This window comes from Centruroides sculpturatus, unplaced genomic scaffold (assembly GCF_000671375.1).
Source record: "Centruroides sculpturatus isolate CEXI.00-Female unplaced genomic scaffold, Cexi_2.0 scaffold40, whole genome shotgun sequence".
NCBI classification, from domain to species: Eukaryota; Metazoa; Arthropoda; class Arachnida; order Scorpiones; family Buthidae; genus Centruroides; species Centruroides sculpturatus.
In genome coordinates, this window is record NW_019384602.1 from 520373 (window position 1) to 542275 (window position 21903).

At 28.5% G+C, this 21903-nt stretch overlaps 2 protein-coding genes across 9 annotated transcripts in view; one reads left to right on the plus strand and one right to left on the minus strand.

Moving 5' to 3' along the window:
- LOC111625033 (myb-like protein X) overlaps window positions 1-21903 on the plus strand; it is a 41270-nt gene that overhangs the window by 5733 nt on the left and 13634 nt on the right. For 2 of the 8 annotated variants that reach the window (XM_023368039.1, XM_023368038.1), the window contains exon 2: window positions 9100-9735. In XM_023368039.1, coding sequence (XP_023223807.1) covers window positions 9100-9735 — 636 coding nt within the window. The remainder of the gene's footprint in view (window positions 1-9099; window positions 9736-21903) is intronic. The other 6 variants (XM_023368041.1, XM_023368040.1, XM_023368042.1 and 3 more) reach the window with 3 other exon arrangements.
- LOC111625036 lies at window positions 5193-7454 on the minus strand. Its single transcript, XM_023368046.1, has 2 exons — window positions 5314-7454; window positions 5193-5237 (listed from the first exon to the last, which is right to left on the minus strand). The coding sequence occupies exon 1, from the start codon at window positions 7091-7093 to the stop codon at window positions 5813-5815; it is 1281 nt and encodes a 426-aa protein (XP_023223814.1). The 5' UTR covers window positions 7094-7454; the 3' UTR covers window positions 5193-5237; window positions 5314-5812.

Below are 21903 nucleotides of genomic sequence, written 5' to 3' on the forward strand. Positions count from 1 at the left end.
TGGGCAAAAAGTAACGATAGTGAAGATTAAGATAATTACATTATAGCTAATCTTACCCGTTTTCACAGAATGCAAGAATTAGGTCCCCCGTTTCCTGACTAATTAGAGAATTTTTACGTTTAGTCAAACGAACTATTTTCAACGTTTCTGGAACGTTTACAATCGTTCTATAATCGAACCAATATTTGAATTTTATGTTTGAATTTAATTCAAACAAATTCGAACATTGTTCGAATTAAATTCGAACAAAACATTCAAAATAGAAAGCCACTTTCAACTACTTTTAACCTCATATCTCTCGCACCCTTATAGCTATCGAGACACAACCACCCCTATGCACGAATGGAGACTTGGGGCTATTACTACATACAAACACCATTCACGTGTGATGTGTAGTTTTGGCAAAAAAGTGAAATATAGGGACATACATGTCCATTTTTATATATATATAGATGTATGATGCTTATAATGATTTCAAAATAAACTACTATCCATTGAAAGTAGTTTTTAGAATAATTAAATTTTATCATAATGATAAATATGAAGAAGTTCAGAGAAACAAGTTAATATGCAGTGCTATCTTAAAATTATATAACTGTAAATCCAAGAACAAAAATTTATTTTTGCTTGTATTTTGCAGTTCTTAAAAACAAATAGTTAATATATAAATCTAAAATTAGAGCAGATTTTTTGTTAATAAAAATAAGGCTTTTTCATTATTTATATTTCTAAAAAATGCTTATTTTAAATCTTTGTATTATTCTTGAACTTATGGGCAAACCAAACCACTACAGTTTATAACAAATTGTAAAAATACCAATTTGATTAAGTGATTACAATAATTTATTTCATATTTTCAGTTATTGAAAATTACAAATGAACTGAATTTTGCATTTGACATTAGCATAAAAATTTTGATTATTGTAAGTATTCTTACAAACATACAACAAATTATTCTTGCTTTAGCAGCTATCAATAATGGAGATGAATCAAATTAGACTTGATGAAGATGGAAAAATGGAATTATGTATATATGTATTGAAAGCAATTACTGTACTGTACATACATATCAAAATACAATATAACTGAGTTATTTAGGTGTATTGTACTGCAAACCAACATTTAATATTTTAAATATGGACTAGGAAACTTGTTTGCTACATGAACAGTTTAGTTGGTCAAAAATGATTCAAAAGCGATGTATTACTCAGATCAGTGTTATAGTATGTGAATGTCTGTTATTAATTTGAAATTTGTGCTGTATAAATGTATTAAAATCAAGGAGAAAAGTAAAAAGAATTTAAGAATCAAATGAGCTTGACCTTAAACTCGACTTTTAACTTGCCTTAGCAACTGCTGCTGATATTTTCCACCAAAAATACTATTAAAAGTTTATAGTGAATTTTGCAATTTTGACATGTTATATGTTCTATCAGAAGTTACTTTTCTCATTTTTGATTTTTGAGTCATTCCCACATTGAGCCATTGAAAATGATATGCAACATATATAGGTCTGAACAAATTTAAAGTGCTTTTGCTGACCAAAAAGATTGAGAGACAATTAAAATATAGAATTGTGGACACAAAGATACTCAACTGTATTCAAAAGAATCAAAAAGCATACTGAGTGAGTATTGCAATCTTCATATGGAATTTATTTTTATTTATTTAATTTATTATTAATACACATTCTAATCTAAATTTTATAATAATAATCATCTTAGACTGAGCAGCTCTATAAAAGTTTGTTTTGTTTTACTTTTGGTGTGCTAATAGCGAGGTTGCGGTCGAAGTTTTCAACACAAAAACGTGAATGTCAGACGTCCTGTCCCCAGAGGTCCTGCCACCACCCCTTGCTATACCTGCATTAGTGTCCCGGCAAGTCCCTCAGTCTTAAATAGAGCTTCTGCTATCTACTAGACATATGCACCATACCCGTAAGATCACCTTAGTAGATTTTTATTGGCATAGTATGGTTATGCCAAGACCATGTATGCATCATAATATAATGTAAAAATGCAGCAGGACCTTTATGGTCACTGCTGCTACCATTAAAACCATGCACTACCGTAGACACCAAGTGTCTTTCCCAAGCAGGAGGGGAATCATAAAACCTATAAAAAATAAAATTTATATAAAAGGCCAATATGACCCATATACTAACTATAAGAAAAGTCTGTTCCTCCTTATCTGTCAAAAACAGAACTCAATCATAAATAACTAAAGAGAATTTAAACTTTTTCCAGTTACTTGACATTGACAGAAGGGGGAATTTATATATTTCGACCCCATTTAATAGAAACTTACGTTTTAATAACTAAAGACAAGCCATGTATTATTTAAAGACCTAAAAAAAAAGAGAATTTCGAGTTAACCATTTGATTCGATCATTTAAAAAAATATAAGAAAAAAAATTGTAAAAAAATACTAACATTCAATTTCTGCGTCAGTAAATAATGGTTTATATATTTTTTTTCCTTGTTTTTTGAGGAAGTTATGACGTATTTTTGACTAGTTCCGAAATAAAGTTTTGATGGCTAAGACAGCAGATATGGTGTATTTTTTAGTCGATATTTTCATATAAAGAAACAGGTCGTGCATGCTACAATACATAGAGTCTACTCGGTTCGATTTTACCTCAGTCTTGTAATAAAACAAGACTTTTTACGGTTATTGTTCTAGAGTTCTTGGCCGTCACTTGGATATAACGATCGATCGACTATTGATTACTGTTTAGTCAGCTGGCTTTGCTTCTCACTCTTAAATTATTCATTATATTAACTTATGAATGTGCAGTCCTCTTTAGAAATTATCTTAAATAGTGTTTGATTTTTTCTACCTATTGGATTCATAGTTTCGAGCATCGTACAGAATCTAGTTTCTGTAAAAATCTTTAGAAATATGTTTAAAAATNTAAAATATTGTACACAATACAATTAATTGGCTGATCTCATCATTTGATAAAATTTATTTTATTTATTTATTTTTTATTATTATTATTATTAATTTTTTTTTTGTTTAAAGTTTATATACAGTACATGTGCGATAAATAGTTTCTGTATCAACCTACCTTACTTCCACGATATTTTTAGAAAAATAATATCCAAGTAATTTTTGCATGCAAGATATTCAAAAAAACAATAAATGCATTAATGCAAAAATCAGTTTTACAGGCAACCTTCCTTTCTTGATTCCACAATTGTCATTAAATCATATGAGAAAAAATAATAAAATCATTTTATTATTAATTAATATTTTTTCATATTGTAGTTAAGAAAATATTAAATATTAAAAAAATACAGTATTTTTAAAGTTAAAATAAGATTAAACTAATGAAAACCAAAGTGATGGAGAGATAGGATGCGCTTATATATTGATGACTTAATACACATAAATGAGGAGCAAACAAAAAGAACCAAGTTGAATTAATTAAGTCGGAAAAAAGAAAGTGTGCATTATACTCAAGAAAATGTGAGTATTGTATTAATCTTTAAAATATTGATATCTGTCTTATAATATCATGACGACTCCTGTAAATTGGGTTATCCAATAAGAATAAAATACAATACTAATATAGCTCTATTGTTGAAAAAAATCGTTTATTTTTGCTCACCTCAAGTTTTGCTTTTTAGTAGAAATGGCTAAAAAGTGCACAAAATACGTTATTACAGGACCACCTGTATTGGACAACCACCTGTCTAAAAGACCACTTTTTGAAGGAACTATGGGTATTTGCTATAGACAGGTTTTACTGTATATATATATATAGAACCATATATGCTATATAAATATATATACCCTATATTCTGGCGTATAAGACGATTCCTGACTTTTACAGTTAAAATATAAAGTTTGCGATATACTCGCCCTATAAGACGACCCTCGACTTTTGAGAAGATTTTCCTGGGTTAAAAAGTCGTCTTATATGCCGGAATATGGATATTTTAATGGGTTTACCGTCCCATTAAAATACCATACAATAAGGTATAGTAGAACCCCACATTAGTATTAAAACCATGGGATCATACAACATATAGTATACAATACGTCAATATAACGTAAAAACCATATATACTATGTACCATAAAACCATAAAATCAATATAAATAAAAACCTGGGTTAAACACCAATCCTAAAAACCACATGCTTTTTAAGTACAGTGGTACCTCAGGATACGAACGCACCAGCATATGAAATTTTCAGGATATGACATGAAATTCGAACATATTTTTTGCTCCACGATATGAACAAAAACTCACCATACGATGTTACATTAGTTCGCAATGCCATCTTTTATTCACTTCTGTTCATTGGTCTCAGTCTGTGTGTTTGCTTCGTCGTGGAAGGATCTCGCTTGATAAAGGACATCTTGAGGTATTATCAGAAAGTGACTGATTTTATTGAAAAGAAACATCCCAAAAAGGTTCACACTAGCTGTATTGCTGCTCAAAGTAATGACATTTGCCTAAGTAATTTTAGAAACATTTTAAAAAGTAGGCAAAAGCACCTCTTTGGATAGATATTTTACCAAGTGACCTCTATGCAGTGAAAGTGCTGGTGGAAGTGAAGGAAAGAAAGCAAAAAATTAGTGCAGTGAATAAAAAATTAAAATATATATATATATAAAACAATACTAATTTTTTAATATTTTCTAAGTTACTTTTAAGTTATTGTTACATTATGTTATGTAAGTTAAGTTTTAGTATCATTTCCCTTCTCCCTCTCTTTCGCCATCATTTTACACCTCCACCGTCGTCTATCCTCAAAGGTAAAGTGCAAATAAAACTACATTTTTTTTATCAGTTATTATTCTATTATGGTTATTTATACATTTACAACTACAAAATTCATTTTTCAGTGTTTTCCTTACTATAGTTTTTTTTTTTTTTAATGTACTACTTAGCTTTAATTTGAGTATGTTTTTCACATTGGAACGAATTATTTGGTTTTACATATAATCATATGGGAGAAAATTATTCACCTTACGACATTTTCATGATACAATCTCAGTTTCGGAACAGATTAATTTTGTATCCTGAGGTACCACTGTATACTCTAAAATATTAAAAGCACCTTCTTATTTTGATGATATGAAACCGTGCTTTACAATTTGTTTATGCTTCTAACACAATAAAGTGTTATAAATTAAGACACATGGCGGGTTTTCTCATCTTTATTTAGTTGATACGTGTGAAAATTTTTACACGTTTCGGGCTCTTAAGCCCCTCTTCAGCCAACTAAAACATTAAAAAAGAATATAACATACATATAAAAACACAAGTATTGTAGAAATCATAAAAATATAAAACGTACCTTTCACTTACAAAACAGTTCTACAAAATCCCTGATATAAAACATATTCTGGACATAAACTTATTATATAACCAATATAAACTATAAAACATATTCTTGATATAAACATACACTGGACAACAACTATCAAATTGGTTTACAATTGATTATGCTTTCTACAAAATCCTTATTTCTTTTGATACACATTCACAATATAATACGAATTTACATAACTTCTACAATATAAATTTACATATCTGACATCTACTATATTTTTTACAATGTATGATTGTTGATTTATTTAACATTTTAATATTTAATATTATAGATTATTATTTGAACTATTGATATTACAATGTCTTGAAGTTGGTAAACATTATTAACATTTAATGTAGATTTACATATTATTTGACTCCCATTACGACATTACAGTTTTTTGTTATTGATTTATTTAACAGTTCAATAATTATTATTTAGCACATTGATCACAATAATAATAATTTGAATCCAGTGAATACAATCAATATAAAAATTTTAACCAGTTTTCGTTTATAGAGATGCTAGGATTTTTATTTATACTATTTTGATTTTTGATTATTTCTATACTTTCTTTGAATTTTCTTTTATATGTATCTTTTTCTCTGTGTAAAATATCTATATTATTTTTGTCTATATTACAATTATTTAAAAGGCAGTGTTCATGAAAAGCAGAATTTGGTCTACGATATTTCAAATCAGCTATATGTTCTTTCAATCTTACTTTAACTTTACGTTTAGTTTCACCTATATAAAATTTTTTATTTTCGCATGTACACGGAATTTTATAGACTACATTTTTACTTTCTTCTTTCTTTGTTATATTTGTTTTGTTAACTTGTTTTGCATTTAATCTGGAGATTAGCTTATCGTATGTCGGTACTAGTTTTACATTAATTTTTTTGACTTCTTTATTAACTTCTTCGTATAGACCTTTTATATATGGGAAACGAATGTATTTTATTTCGGCTTGTTTAGGATCTATTCTTATTGTTTTATCTGTTTTTTTATCTATTTCTTTTTCCCAAATATTAAGGATTCTGTTTGGGTATCCTGAAAGAATAAATTTTTTCTTTAGTGTATTTAAATGTTCGATTTGTTTAGTATTTATACTAGTTCTATTTTTGATTTTAGTGTATTCCATATTAAATATGTTTTGTTTTATATGAAGTGGTATGTTAGAATTATAGTTAACTGTGGTATTTATTGAGCACTGCTTTTTAAACGGTTCAAATTCGAGATTTGTATTATTTCTTTTAATTGTAATATCTAAATAATTTATGCTGTTGGTAATTTTATCTTCTTCTTCTATTTTAAATTGAATATTTTTATGGATATTATTTATTATTTTTCTGATTTTAGTAGTGTTAATTTCGACTTCATCATATATTATTAGGACATCGTCTACGTATCTTCTGTAGAACTTTATACCATATATGTCACTTATTTCTTTGTCTATATCTATCATTATGATCTCTGCTAGTTTCGGTCCTATTACGGACCCCATACTAATTCCACTATTCTGTGTGTAATATTTACTGTTTATTTCAAAGTAGTTGCTTCTGTAGGTAAATTCGATTAGGTCTATTATTTCAGGTTCAATTTTAAGTTGTGTCAGCTTTGGTTCAATTATTTCCCATATTATGGAAGGGTACATATCAATTATGTCCAGACTTGCAATTCTGATGAGAATGATGGGAAAACCCGCCATGTGTCTTAATTTATAACACTTTATTGTGTTAGAAGCATAAATTAAAAGCACCATTATAAATAACTTTTTGTGCACATTAAGTTGGTGCAGACCATACTAAAATCAATTTGAGAGGAGTTAATATTTAAAATACCTTTTATTTCCTCAATTTCATTATAAAATAAAACACAATATAAAATGCTGGAGGGTGTTGATGGCACTGCACTCACAGTGGTCATCCTCAACCAGGTGGAACAAATTTAATTTACTATAAAATCACCATTCCCACAAAGAATCTGTGTGGCATAATAATCAGGCTCTATTCATTTAGCCTTTAACCTATTATTTATATTAGGGAAGAAACCATATGTGATTCTCACTTTATTGGACCTGTTCTGCTGGTCTTGCGAAAGACCATAAACCATATTAGATACCTCTTGCTTAATATTATTTATATACGTTGCAGTGCCATTGTATACCATACCACCATAATTAAAAGCCATTCCTTTATTAATAAGGATATTAAAATACCTTTTTTTCTATTCCATTGACATTCCGAATGCTGTCAAACTTCTAAGTTTACAAGAGGGTGGCACTGAACATCCAATGTTCATGTTTTTGCATTGAAAACTTTGGCCACAACCTCACTAATGACACAAACTTGAGTTATGTTATATATAGAGAATTTCCTGTTACAGTATTTTATTTAACATTTAATTATTGTACTGTGCCATTAGTGAATGCATTTAATTCTGTGGACTCAAAAATAATTTTCTTAATATACTAGTTTCAGTTGTCATAAGTATAAATGCTCATAAGTCAGGGATTGACTGTATGTTTTTCTTACATTACTAAAGATAAATTATAATTTTATTGCCATAGATTTTTCAATAAACTAATTATAACAAACAAGCAAAACGAAATAGGTAAATAGTAGTATATTTAATGAATAAAAATGTTCTGTAAACCATATTCTTGTAGATTTCTGTTAATATAAAAATGTTTAGTTTGTTCTCTCTCATTAGTTAAGTGGTCCTGTAGAAACAATTACCTTGTACCTTAATTATTTAAATAGTACTTTTTGAAAATTTATTGCTGTGTACTACATATTTAATTTCACTAATTATCTTTACAACAGAAAATTAATTTGTGTTACATTAAAAATATTCATTGTTTAGAAGCAACTCATTAAAAAGTATTTGAATAAGTTTTTATTATTATTTACAAAGTCATTCTATTGAAATAAAAAAATATTTCTATTCTTTTAGTTAGATTTTTAAATTTTTTTTCTTGCATAGATAGATTGTTGTTTTTCAAATGATAATAAATTTGTTAACGATACTTTAATTGTATGCTTCACTTTTATTGCCATTTGACTGTTATCATCAAAAGTCTACAGTTTTAATTGAGGAAATAAGTAAATTTTATAGATTGATTTAATGGTGATTGCTAGCTAATATATAAACTCATGCATGGCATTAGCCAGAATTAATGATTTTTTAACTGACTGATAACTTTTAAACTTATTTATTTTAAACAAAGAAAGCTTTAAAAGTGCAATAGCATGTTAGGATTTGAATAATTCTCTGCTGTTAATATTTTAACAAATGCTTCTCATAATTTTCATTTAGTTGGTTATACAATATTACTAACCTTTGAATAACAATGTTATTGGGAATGGAAAGAGCATGGAAATAAATTTTACAAATGTTCACCTGGCATGAGGGATTTTACTTTATCTTTAAATGTGGGTATATTTCATAGACCTGTTCATTTCTCCAGCATGTGCAAATAAATAAATTTTATAATNTTATTTTAATTTATTATATATATAGGATGCAATGTTTATATAAAGTTTTTTATTTAAAAAGATATAAAATAACATATATAAAATTTAAATATTGTAGAAAACATTTGTTAATAAAATGAATAATTTATTAAATGATCTTTAAAAGATTTAAATTTGTATAATAAATTTAATTTAACAAAAGTTTGATAAGTATATTTATATGTTGTTTAGTATTTTTATAATTTAATAAATTAATTTATAAACATTTTTCTTTTTTATTCTATATTATCAGGAGATGATCCCATGTCTCGTAGTATGATATCATTGTCATCAACTTCTAGAGCAAGAAGGAAAACTGACTTAATGCCAGTAATGCCTAGGGATCAAATCATCTCTCGTAGTCGTTCTCCAGGTAATCACGGAAAGCGTGCTGTGAGCATGACGCGACTTGATCAACTAGCACAACCACGCCGTCGATACGTCGAGGCCTCCAAAGAGAGTGCCACGGGTATAAACAACTTAATTCCTGTTGATGGCCCTCGCACAACTCCACCAAGTATGAGCAAAAGCATGCATAACATTTCCAATCATTTTCTTTCAATTCATTTTAATAAGCAATATCCTAATAATAACAGTAATGCACTTGGTAGTGGGATGTCTAAAAGCATGACACATTTGGCTGTTCGTTCCCAGCTTGCTAGTAAATCTCAGTCTGCTTTATCTCGACCTCCCCGCACTAATTTAGCCTCTCCTACCCTTACTAATAAGCCTCCTAATCAAAGCATGAGAAAATCAGCCATCACAACCCGTGCCACTAGAACCTCTCGCCTGAGAACTGAACCTCTTACAAGTGTTAGCCAGAAAAGACAAGGTTCCTCGGTGATGAACAAGACTACTGGGTCTGATTCTGAAAGGCTATTGCTGTCAGGTATGCTGTTGCATGGGCTTTGTGGTTTTGCTCACTTTCCCTTTTGTGGTGTTTGATAATTGCTATAATGTTAAATAATGTAAATGTACCTATGCACAGGATGCATTATTTTAAAACAAATTATATTACACAATGAATTCACATTGTTTTATTCATAGGTGTTTAATTTTTTTTTTTTTTCAATTGTATTGTGGTTACAATTTATTTATGTGTGAATTTACAGATATTATGAAAATAAGTTATAAAATGTTTCATAAATATTTAATTTATCAATTTTAATATATCAAGTTAATGTTAAGTAATATCATGACAGTTTAATAAATTAGTTGATCGCAACTATTAACTTAGAATAGTGTGAAGATAAAAGTTCAAGTTAACGGTGCTATTAACCTTATTTATTGCCTTATTTATTAATTGTGCCTCTACAACTGTGGTTCTTAACCTGTGGTCCATGGACCACTGGTGGTCCCTGAAAGCACTCGAAGTGGTCCGTGAAGTTATCCCAAAATTATTAAATAAATGACGATGAGTTGATGACAATGCGTGGTATGTGAAGGTTAGAGCCGATAGCGGACTGGGCTGGGGTATGGCGTGTGGTCAGGAAATATGAAATTGGAAGGCACTAGCAATAAATTTGCATTTGATGATAAAATCAGTGCGTTTATCGCTAAAATCGACCTATGGATCAGCAAAGTTGAAAGAGAGAATTTTTCTGCATTTGATACATTGAACCCAATTATTGATTGACAGTGTGCCGAGATTAAAGGAGAAATACAAAAAAACATTACATTCCATTTGCAAAGCTTGAAAAATGAATTTAATCACTATTTTCTGACTGCAAGGACAAAGGTATTCGGAAACTGATTTGCAATCCTTTCATAGTCAACATTTCTGAGGTGCTGGATGAAATACAAGAAGAGTTAATTGAAATGCAACATGATAGTAACTGCAAGGATACATTCGAGACAGGAATTTACCTTAAAGATTTTTGAAGCCAAAAAGCTATTGCTTTCCCTAAAATTCGAGAAATTGCTTTACAGTACCTAACTTTATTTTCAATCACATATTTATGCGAGCAAGGATTCTCAGTGCTTTTGATAATTAAAAATAAAAATCAAAATCAGTTGGATGCCAGTGCCGACATGCATTTGCTTTGAGTAGTGCTGAACCAAGAATTCAGCAGTTGGTAAACAGCTGAGTTCTTGGCAGTCACAAAATTTGCACTAAAATAATATAATTAATGTAACACTTTCGCAAATAATATAAGACTCTTGGTTCCGAATAATTTCCTATGTGTTTAATTTATAGAACAACCCTATAAGAACCTATATTACTGCCAAACAGCTGATGGTCCATGGCAAGACAAAAATTTTGATAAATGGTCCCTCATCACTAAAAGGTTAAGAACCACTGCTCTACAAGTACATTTGTAATCATTTACAATTATTATTGTTGAATTTTCTTTATAAACAGTAAAATTGATTCTATGTGGTGGAAAATAAATGCTAGAAGTTGCAAACACAATCTTATTAGAATAGTGATAACTGAAATATGTCTTATTTATATCATTTAACTATGGTAAAATTGATTTTATTATACATTGCTTTGTTAACATTGCAATTTCCAACAACCTATCTATAATGTTAAGTAAAGATTTGCTGAATTTTATTATTTTTATCCGTTTCCCGAAAAATGCATATGAAAAAGTTTAATATATCTATCAGAAAAGTATCTAATTAAAATTATAAATTTCAACTTAGAGTTCATGGGTCTTACATCCATTTTCACATTCTTCATCCTTTCCATTTGGGGATAAACAAAAAACTACAAGATGGTCAGATGACTGAAGCCATAAAGACAATGATCTACTTCTTTGAGATTTGAGTACGGAACAGTTCAGAAATAGGCTTAACATATCTGAATCAGTTCAGAAATAAGCTTAACATATCTGAATCAGTTCATATATGTTAAGCTTATTATTATCTGTGCTCATCATGAATTTGACTATTCCATCGTGGACTTGACTGAACACATGATGGATATAAAAATATTTTCAGTGCAAATATATGGTAGATTTGAAAAAATAAAGTAACTATGAAAATATGATATTGAAAGAAAGAAAAAAGGATTCATTGTCAAAGTTTCTTTCTTTTTCAAATTATTTTAAAATTAAGGATAGATCAATTATTGAATTTACTTGAATAATACATGCTCTCAAGTAATCTGTGCATTCCTTTATAAGTTACTGATTTAAAAAAGGAAAATACTTGACAAATTTAATTGATTACATATTTAACAAATTTTACTTATTTACCATAGCAACCTTCATTTGTTGTTTTGTAGCATTCAGTATGACAGTGCTCAGTTTACAAGCCTACACAGTGAGAGTTAAAAATACAAAGGAAAAAAAAATAATTTGTATGTCTGATAAAGAAACATGATTTTAGAATTCGAATGTAAAGTTTTGAATGGTAAGTCTGTTTGTTCCAACGATTTGAAAATACTTTAAACGTTTTGTGAGATACAAATATAAACATCTACCGAAACCTGACTCTTAGCAAATAGACACCCACAATTACCATAAATAATCACATGGTAAGTTGCACGGGAGTTGCAGGTTTGAGTCCTGCTTCAGGCCAATTCTTTTCTTCCAGTTTATTCTAAAATTAATTAAATATTATAATTATTTAATTATGGTGCTTAACACCCCCCTCTAGTGCCAAATTTATTTGTAATTCATAATTAATATTTCCAAAATATAGCTTGATTTTTTACAGCAATTGTGGGTGTCTATTTACATTTTGTGAGATTAATACTTTAGGAGGGACTCGCAGATGGTGACAGCCACTCTCCTAGAGGAGTAAACCTTGATTATAAATTCCAGCCTACAGGTTGGAGGTTGAGACATGGGGCCAGCTCTCCCATTCTCAGAAAAAATTTAAATGCTAAAAATCCCAACAGAAATAAGCCAGCTTGATATTCAGGATGACAACAAAGGCTACGGAAAAGGACAATGATTATAGGAACATGGAATGTGCAAAGTATTAATAATAAAAATGGACTAATTATCTTGGAATTAAACAGAATACAACAGGATATTATTGTATTAACAGAAACCAAAAAGAAGGAACAGGGAGTGGCTATAGAGGATATATGTCTATATTTTTACAGTGGAGTACCAAAAGATATTAGACCAAAAAGAGGAGTTTCTGTTCTGATATTGATGAAATATAAGAAAAATGTTACATCTTGGGAAGCAATAAATGAATATATGATTAAAATTAATTTAACTCTATTTGGTAGAAATATTACAATTTTGGGACTATATGCTTTAAGTGACAGTGAAAATAAATTAGATAAAAATGAATTTTTTTAAAAATTAAATACTCTAATAAGTAATATTGGCAACAATAGAGAAATTTTAATGGCCAAACTGGTAAAAACATAATAACCAAATAGTTGGACCTTTTGGAGAGGATATAATAACTGATAATGGTGAAACATTAATTGAACTATGTATGCAGAAATCATTAAAAATAACAAATGGGTATTTCCAACATAAAGATATACATAAATACACTTGACATTAAGACATGTTGAATTCAAAATCAATATTGGACTATATCGTTGTGTAACAGAATACTGCACTATTGGTCCAAGATGTCAGAGTTTTTAGATGGATTGATTGTGGACATGATCATTATGTGATTAATAGTAAAATAAATTTTCCATACTTTAAAGTTGACACTATTATCAATAATGAGTTAGAAGGGACAGAATTACAAATTCAAAGATATAATCTACTCTCTTTACAAAATGAAAGTACTCAACTATTGTACCAGAAATGACTAGATGATAAATTAGAGGAGACCTACTTTGATACAGTACAAGAACAATACAATCATATAGTGCAGAGTATACATGAAACAGCTAAAGAAGCATTAAGAGAAGTTAAATCAGGAACATGTAAGACAAAAATGTATTATTGGAATGAAGAAATAGCAGAAATGGTGAAAAATAAGAGAAATTTATATTTAAAATAGTTAAATACAAAAAATATAGAAGATAAAATAGAGTATAAGAAACTTCAAGCTGTTATTAAGAGAAAAGTATCATAAGAAAAGAATAACAATTGGGAGAAAGTTTGTAAGAACTTGCAAACTTATGTAGGTGGAAGACGAAATACTGAAGCATGGAGTATTTTAAAAAATTTAAGAAATGATAATAGAGAACCAATACTATTTAGTATATATCACTAAATAAATGGGAAGAATATTTTTAATAACCTTTTAACAGAAAACAGAAATTAATATATGATTTATAATACAGAGAATGAGGATGTATGAGATAATATGAAAGATGACTATATTCAGATAGATATGAAACTTTTTGAAAGTATAATTAAATCTTTAAAAAATAATAAAGCTAGTGGCATTGGTGAAATACCAGCAGAGCTAATTAAATGTGGATCTGATAGAATACTTCGAATTTGCAAAAACTTAATGGAATGATGTATAAATGAAGAAGATATCCCACAAGACTGGAAAGTTGGATATCTGTCATCAATATACAAAAAAGGCAAAAAAGATGAGTGTAAGAATTACAGAGGTATTACTGTTACATGTACATTCAGCAGGATATATGGAAAATTATTAAAATATTACCTAGAAGAGGAATACAAAGATATGGAAAATGAAGAACACAGGTTTTAGGAGTGGAAGATCCACACTTGATCATATTTTCTGTGTTAGACAAATTGAGAAAAAAGTTGCTAGAATCAAACTCCACAATTATTATTTATTGGTATATGATAGTATACCAATTAAAAAATTATGGCAAGTATTGGATAACACAGTAATAAATAGGAAAATAATAATTACAGTGGTACCTCAGGTTACGAACGCCCCAGTATACGAAATTTTCAGGATACGACATGAAATTCGAACATATTTTTGCTCCACGATACGAACAAAAACTCACCATACGACGTTACATTAGTTCGCATTTTTCATTTGTTTTTCTTACTACAGTTATTTTTTTTAATGTATTACTTGGCTTTAATTTGAGTATGTTTTTCGCGTTGGAACGAATTATTTGGTTTTACATGTAATCGTATGGGAAAAGATGATCCACCTTACGACATTTTCATGATACGATCTCAGTTTCGGAACGGATTAATTTCGTATCCTGAGGTACCACTGTAATAATAAAAAATTATATCATAACTCTATTCTTAAAATTAAAATAGCAACAAGATTATCTGAAGGATTTCTGGTTACTAAAGGTTTATGCCAAGGTTGTTTTATTTCCCCAACATTATTTAAAATTTACATTCAAAAGGCTATGGAAATATGAAAGAGAAAATGTAGTAGTATGGGTCTAATGGTTGGAGACAATACTGTATATACATTATTATTTGCAGATGACCAATTAGTTATAGCTGACAATTATGNCAAGGTTGTTGTATTTTTCCAACATTATTTAAAATTTACATTCAAAAGGCTATGGAAATATGGAAGAGAAAATGTAGTAGTATGGGTCTAATGGTTGGAGACAATACTGTATATACATTATTATTTGCAGATGACCAATTAGTTATAGCTAACAATTATGATGATTTAACATATATGACAAGAAAGCTGAAAGAAGAATACAATAACTGGGGACTAAATATAAATATGGGAAAAACTAATTATATGGTAATTGGAATTGAAGACATGCATGATTTAGTTTTGGAGGAAAATGGAAAAATTGAACTGATTAAAGGATGTGATGAATTTAAATATTTAGGAACAAAAATTTCTAATGATGGTCAAATGGAAATTGAAATTAGGGACAGAATTATGAAAGGAAGATCTATGATAAGAATGCTAAATGGAATATTATGGGATAAACAAATCTTTAAAACAACAAAAATGAACATATATAAATCATTAGTTCTAAGTGTGATAACATATGGAGCAGAAGTGTGGGTATTAAGTTCAAAATTTAAATTTAAATTAGAATCCACAGAGATGAACTTTTTGAGAAGATCCGCTTGATGTTCAAAACTAGATAAAGTAAGAAATGAGGAAATTAGGAAAAAAATGGATTATTAAAACTCTATAGTCAACTATATCCATAACAATTAACCTGGTATGGTCATGTTCGGAGGATGGAAGAAGGTAGACTACCACAACAGATATTGAAATGAATTCCGGCAGGCAGGAAGAGGAGGAGAGGAAGGCTACATGGATAGAGGAAGTAACAAAAGCTTTGAAGCACAAAAGACTGACAGATGAGGATTGTCAAGACAGAACAGAATGGAGAAGAAAAGTTTGGGAACAGGAAGATGCTTAAGCAGTATTAACCTGTACAATAATAATAATGATAAAGACACATTACTACAAATTGCAGGTAATTTATTTTATAACGAATTAATTTACTACTAATCGAATGAAGGTAAGACCACGTTATGTTGTTTAATTTGATTCAACGAGGAAAAACTGCTAATAAAGCAATAACTTAAAAACCAATAGTGTTGAAGCTCTAGCCACTGGACCTAAACTGGTCTGTAACACTTTAATCCATGAATAGTCCATGAACATATTTGACATATCTAATACACAAAGAAGTTTATTAGTTTCTCTCTACATTTCAACATGGTTTTAGTAAATGCAATTAAACTTTGTAGAGACCATTCTGTATCATCCAAGTTAAATTCTTAGCAGCATAAAACATGTACTGGTAGGTTTTCTAAAGTGCTGAGCATGAATCTTTGGTCCATTTACTTCAAAAGCTGATTGTTTATTTGTTTTTATTTTTGTTATATGAATTTAATTGAGATTAATTTGTTTTTTCTTCTTCAAAGTAGATTTTGTTATTTTTATTCTGTTTTGTTACATTTTCTTTTTTGTTGTAATAATTTAATTAACACTTAAACATAAACAATGATAATGGTAGGCTAAAATAATCAAACTTAATATGGTTTTCATTTTAATGTTTGTTATTTTCACTTATTCCTGGACAACACTGAGAATATCTGCTCATCATTTATAAATATTAGAAATAGGCTTACTTATATATATATGTTACTGTGAAAGACCGAAATTAGAGAATGTGGATATTCTCTGGTGAATGTCGACACATACAAAATATGTAGGTGAAAGTCCGGATATTTTGTTATATTATTATACATTTGAACAATTGCTGGTGTATGTCGACAAGCACAGATAAACTTTGGTGGAGGTTGAAATGACACCCGAGAAGCTGATGTCGACAGAGAGGTGACAGTCTATCACCGAATACTTTGTGGATAGCCGGAGGTAGAACACCATTAACAGATCAGTTCGTAATCACGTAATAATGTAATCAGTTCGTAATTTGTAAAGAAAAGTTACTTTCTATAGATGAGATTTCTTCTCAAGAAATATTGCTGAGAGAAGCAGCTGCAGGTAATTCGAAAAGTGGAGGGCAAGGCTATACACGCTGTCATTGCAAAAAAAAAAAGTGTTCCACAAATAAATGCAGTTGTAAAAGCAAGGGACTCTTGTGCAATTCAAAGTGCCATAACAGTTTAAGTTGTTGCAATAAATAAGATTGTATAACATTAATCACATAATTTATTTTGTAAGTTTATTATTGTATTATTTTCTTTAATGATTTAGAATGTACTGTTCATTTTAGGCTCAATGGTTTATTTACATGTGCTGTTACTTAAGCTTTCTCCTATTTTGACATATTAAAAAGTTGCATTTTTGTCTTAACGTAATAAAAATATTTTTATTCAATGTTCACCATCAGTGCATGCTGGTGTAAGTTTTGCTGGTGTAAGTGAAAAATAATGATATTTAACAAATATTTCGTACATACACGAAATGACTGTGTGAATGCTGACATTCGCCAGATCGGTCATTCACAGTAATATATATATTATATAATATACACAACACAAAATATTTCTGGCCTGCCTAGCTACGACTTACATGGAATTTGTCCCACCAATCAAAAAGTTTGCTCACCACTGGTTTAAACTAACAGGTAATATAGATATTAGGTTGGGGAAAAAGAAATCCATTATTTTGTCACTAGATGGCTGTAGTGATACATATCTCATAAAATATTGATGACACAAGTTCAGACTTGTGCTTATTGGAAAAGTGACATTCTGTACTAAAAAAAATTCTTTTACAGTTTTTTGATNAAACGGTGCATATTTGATCCAAGTCGAACAACCGAAACCATGTTAAACAAGGACTTGAAATGAACGTAAAAATAATGGATTTCTTTTTCCCCAACCTAATATAAAGATAACTGTTTAGTCTCAATTATACTTTATTTACATTCATTTTCATGAAATGAGTTGCACAAAAACATTAATAATAATTTACTCATAACTGTTCACTGTAGATGACTGTTCACTGTATAACTGTTCACTGTAAACGGTCACCTAGTTTAATACATTGTATACAAAGTGTAACAGAATGCTTAGTAACTGGAAACTCCCTGGACATCATGAATTGCATCACTAAATTTGTTTTGAATAAACTGTATACTCCAATTTTTTACCATGATTTTTTGGGAAAAAATGCACAGATTATTCAAGTAAATAGGATATTTCTAACAGTGACATTTCTTGCATTCTTGAATAAAATGAATTCTATAATCATTTGTTTGGAAAATTTTAGATTTCATTATTGTAGCTTTTCGTTAATAATTATCACTATGTTGTGTGTACGTATATCTTTAGAATTATTTTTTTAATTATTGTTGTCTTTCTAGTAAAATTTTTGATTTGGAGATTTGAGTTTTATTGTTGAATAATGTTTTATATTTGAGTACGGAACAGTTCAGAAATAGGCTTAACATATCTGAATCAGTTCAGAAATAAGCTTAACATATCTGAATCAGTTCATATATGTTAAGCTTATTATTATCTGTGCTCATCATGAATTTGACTATTCCATCGTGGACTTGACTGAACACATGATGGATATAAAAATATTTTCAGTGCAAATATATGGTAGATTTGAAAAAATAAAGTAACTATGANAGAGAAAAAAAATACAAGTTTTTTAAGTAATGAAATTTATTTTAAAATATTGTAAGATAAAATTTTTATCTCCTTAGCTGTTAATATGTTATAAATAACAAATATTGATACCTTAATTTATAATATAAGGCTCTATAATACAATGGCAGTAGATATTTTGCATTATTACAAACTTGATTCACTAGGCATTTTTGTCCCATTGTGTAAATACAATTATTTCTTTAACTGAAAGGTAACAAATGGAAAATACTGCCAACTCACAAACCATAATCACTTTAAATTTTTGCCAGAAAGTTTATTATGCTATTTTAATAAATTTCATAGTTAATATATGCTAAACTATTATTGACAATTGAGTACGAAAAGTCTTCTAATCCTATAATAAATTTGTTTAGATGAAATCAAATTTGTCACTTAAAAAATATAAAAAAGTAGTAAATAAATCAAGAAACATGTGCAAGAGGAAAGTCTTCAAGTTATGTATTCATTTGTATGTAGATACATTTACACACAAGTGCACATTGTATATCGTATATTGAATATAGTACAAAATGATAAAATACATAACAAACAATGTGCATCTTGTCTTGGTATTGGTGTATGTTTTCGTTCTGGAATAAATAGTAATTTGAAAATTAAAAATATGATACTTAAAAAAGTTTTTTGCAAAATCTCATAAAAACATATGTAATAAGTTTTATAGATTTATATAGAAAAAATTTAAAAATAGAAGGTTAATTGTCATCTTTTGTAATTGGATGTATTTGATTAATTTTTAAAATTTATATAATATTTTGTTATGGAAAAATTTGAAAATAAATTATTAATACATATTTAAACAAATTTATATGACTCAGTAATAAATATTTATAATACATTGATTTGTTCAAATGTATATATAATTAAGCTAATAGCAACAAAAATTATCTACACAAAATTAAGAAAAAAACTAAATTTATGTAACTGTAGATGTTTATCATTCTCTAATCAGTTAATTACAGAATAAAAATTCAAAATTTTAATCTTTCATGGAGTGATTTATTCTTACTATACAAAGCGTGTTGTATATAATTTCAAATATAAAAAAAAAATTGTCTTTAATTATATGCAATTTTATAGGTTTATCATATTGTTGATCTATTAAACATTAAAAATGTGATAAACCTATCTGACTGAATGCTTTTTATATTAATAGTAATTTACTTTGCATACACTATTGTTAAAAATTTTAGAAGTTTTAGATTCTAAACACAAAAATACACTTTCATGTTTTGTATTTAATTTTAACGAGGAAACTAAATTTTAACATTTATCATTCTTGTTGTCTTATTTATTATTCTACATATAGATACATAGTGTATTGGTGTCTACATATTAGGATGATTCAAATGGAAATGAGCCAATGTAATTTATTTGCAAATTTTTACCTGTAGGTTAAAAATAATGACCACTGGCATTCCGGCATTTACCCCACTTTGTAATGTGCCCAGATTCTATGCTCATAGAAATCCATTTGTTTCTGCTTCAGGAAGTTTGTAGCCATCTCCAGCACTTCTGCATCCAAGGCAAAACTGCAACTCTGAGTGCTTCTTCAATAATTTGCTGAACACGTGAAGGTTACACGGTGAAAGGTCTGGATTGTAGGGTGGATTATTGAATTAGCGGTTATATTCTTGGATGTAGACAGGAAATAGTCATTGACTTCTGAAGCAGAAACAAAAGGATTTCCCTCAGCATGGAATCACCAGGATCATTACTTTTGATTTACAGGTAATAGTTTGTAAATAAAATTGGTTCACTTTCATTTGACTTGCCCTAATATTATTATAATATATTTTATTATAAACAATAATAATAATACTGATTACAATAATAAAATATTTAACAACTCAAATCTTTAATAATTCTTCCAGTATAAAATCTTAAACTGTAAGAAAATTGTTAAACTAATAAGATATTAATAAATTCCCTCTTTTTTTTAATGTACAGTACATAGTATGCAGATAGTATAGAATATTAACAACTAGTAGCCCGGGATGCCCTCTACTAGTTGTTAATATTCTATACTACTAGTACATGGAAATTTGTGAAGAACACTAGTGGGCGTTCTTCACAAATTTCCATGAGACACAGTTCCTTTGACTTTTTTGTTCCTATCAATATGCTGTACAGCTCTGTTAAAGTCCCAATGGTAAGATTTACCCTCCGAATGAAGAGGTGGTGACCCCCCCNTTAAATAGTTCGAAATATATAGGCAAATATATTTTACTGTAATTTTTGCCTTTCCCTGAGTCAACTATATTACAATAGTCTATAATAAATATCATGTTTCTATATAAAAATATTTAAAGATAAAATGAAAACTCGTAATGCAGTAATGAAAAATTAAGTGATGCATACTGTGCAAACATTATTTGTAAACTGCTTGATTATTTGTTGTTTGCTCTGTTTTGACTTGTCTAAATTAATAGAACATATTATTGTTAACTTAAATAGCAACTTTTCTTCTTCTAACATTGCTTCATTTAGTTTAGTTTTTGACTATTTTGTCTGCTTATGAGTATGTTCGTTGTGATTAACATGAATATTTTTTTGCTTGTGATATTTCTCTTGTGAATAATCTATTTCTAATTTATAATTAATATTTATTATGTGTAATTATTAATTATTATTAAATGTATCAATATATGTAATTTTAAATGCGGCTTATTCTTTCTTAAATTATCATTATTAATTAATAAGTAATGTAATTTTAAAATATGATGATAAATTTCTATATTAATTTTATTTTAATCAGATAAAAAGTGAATAATTGATTGGAAATATAACTCTACCTTTAAATTTCATAGCTATTATCAGTCATAATACAAGCTGATAATAAGTAACTTTATTCTTTGTAGTACATCAAAATAAAATATATTTAGAAATAATTGAAAATGAAATTTCTGTAGCATTTTGGGTATTTTATATTTGTTATTAATGTGTTTATTCTTTAATTTGTAATAAACATCTTGAAATTTGTTAGTTAAAACTGTTCTGTGGAACATATTCCACGGGAAGTTTTTTAAATGCTCTGTTTCTTACACAAATTTTCCTACTGTACAAACAATTCAGTCTGCATTGTTTTCTTCAATTAA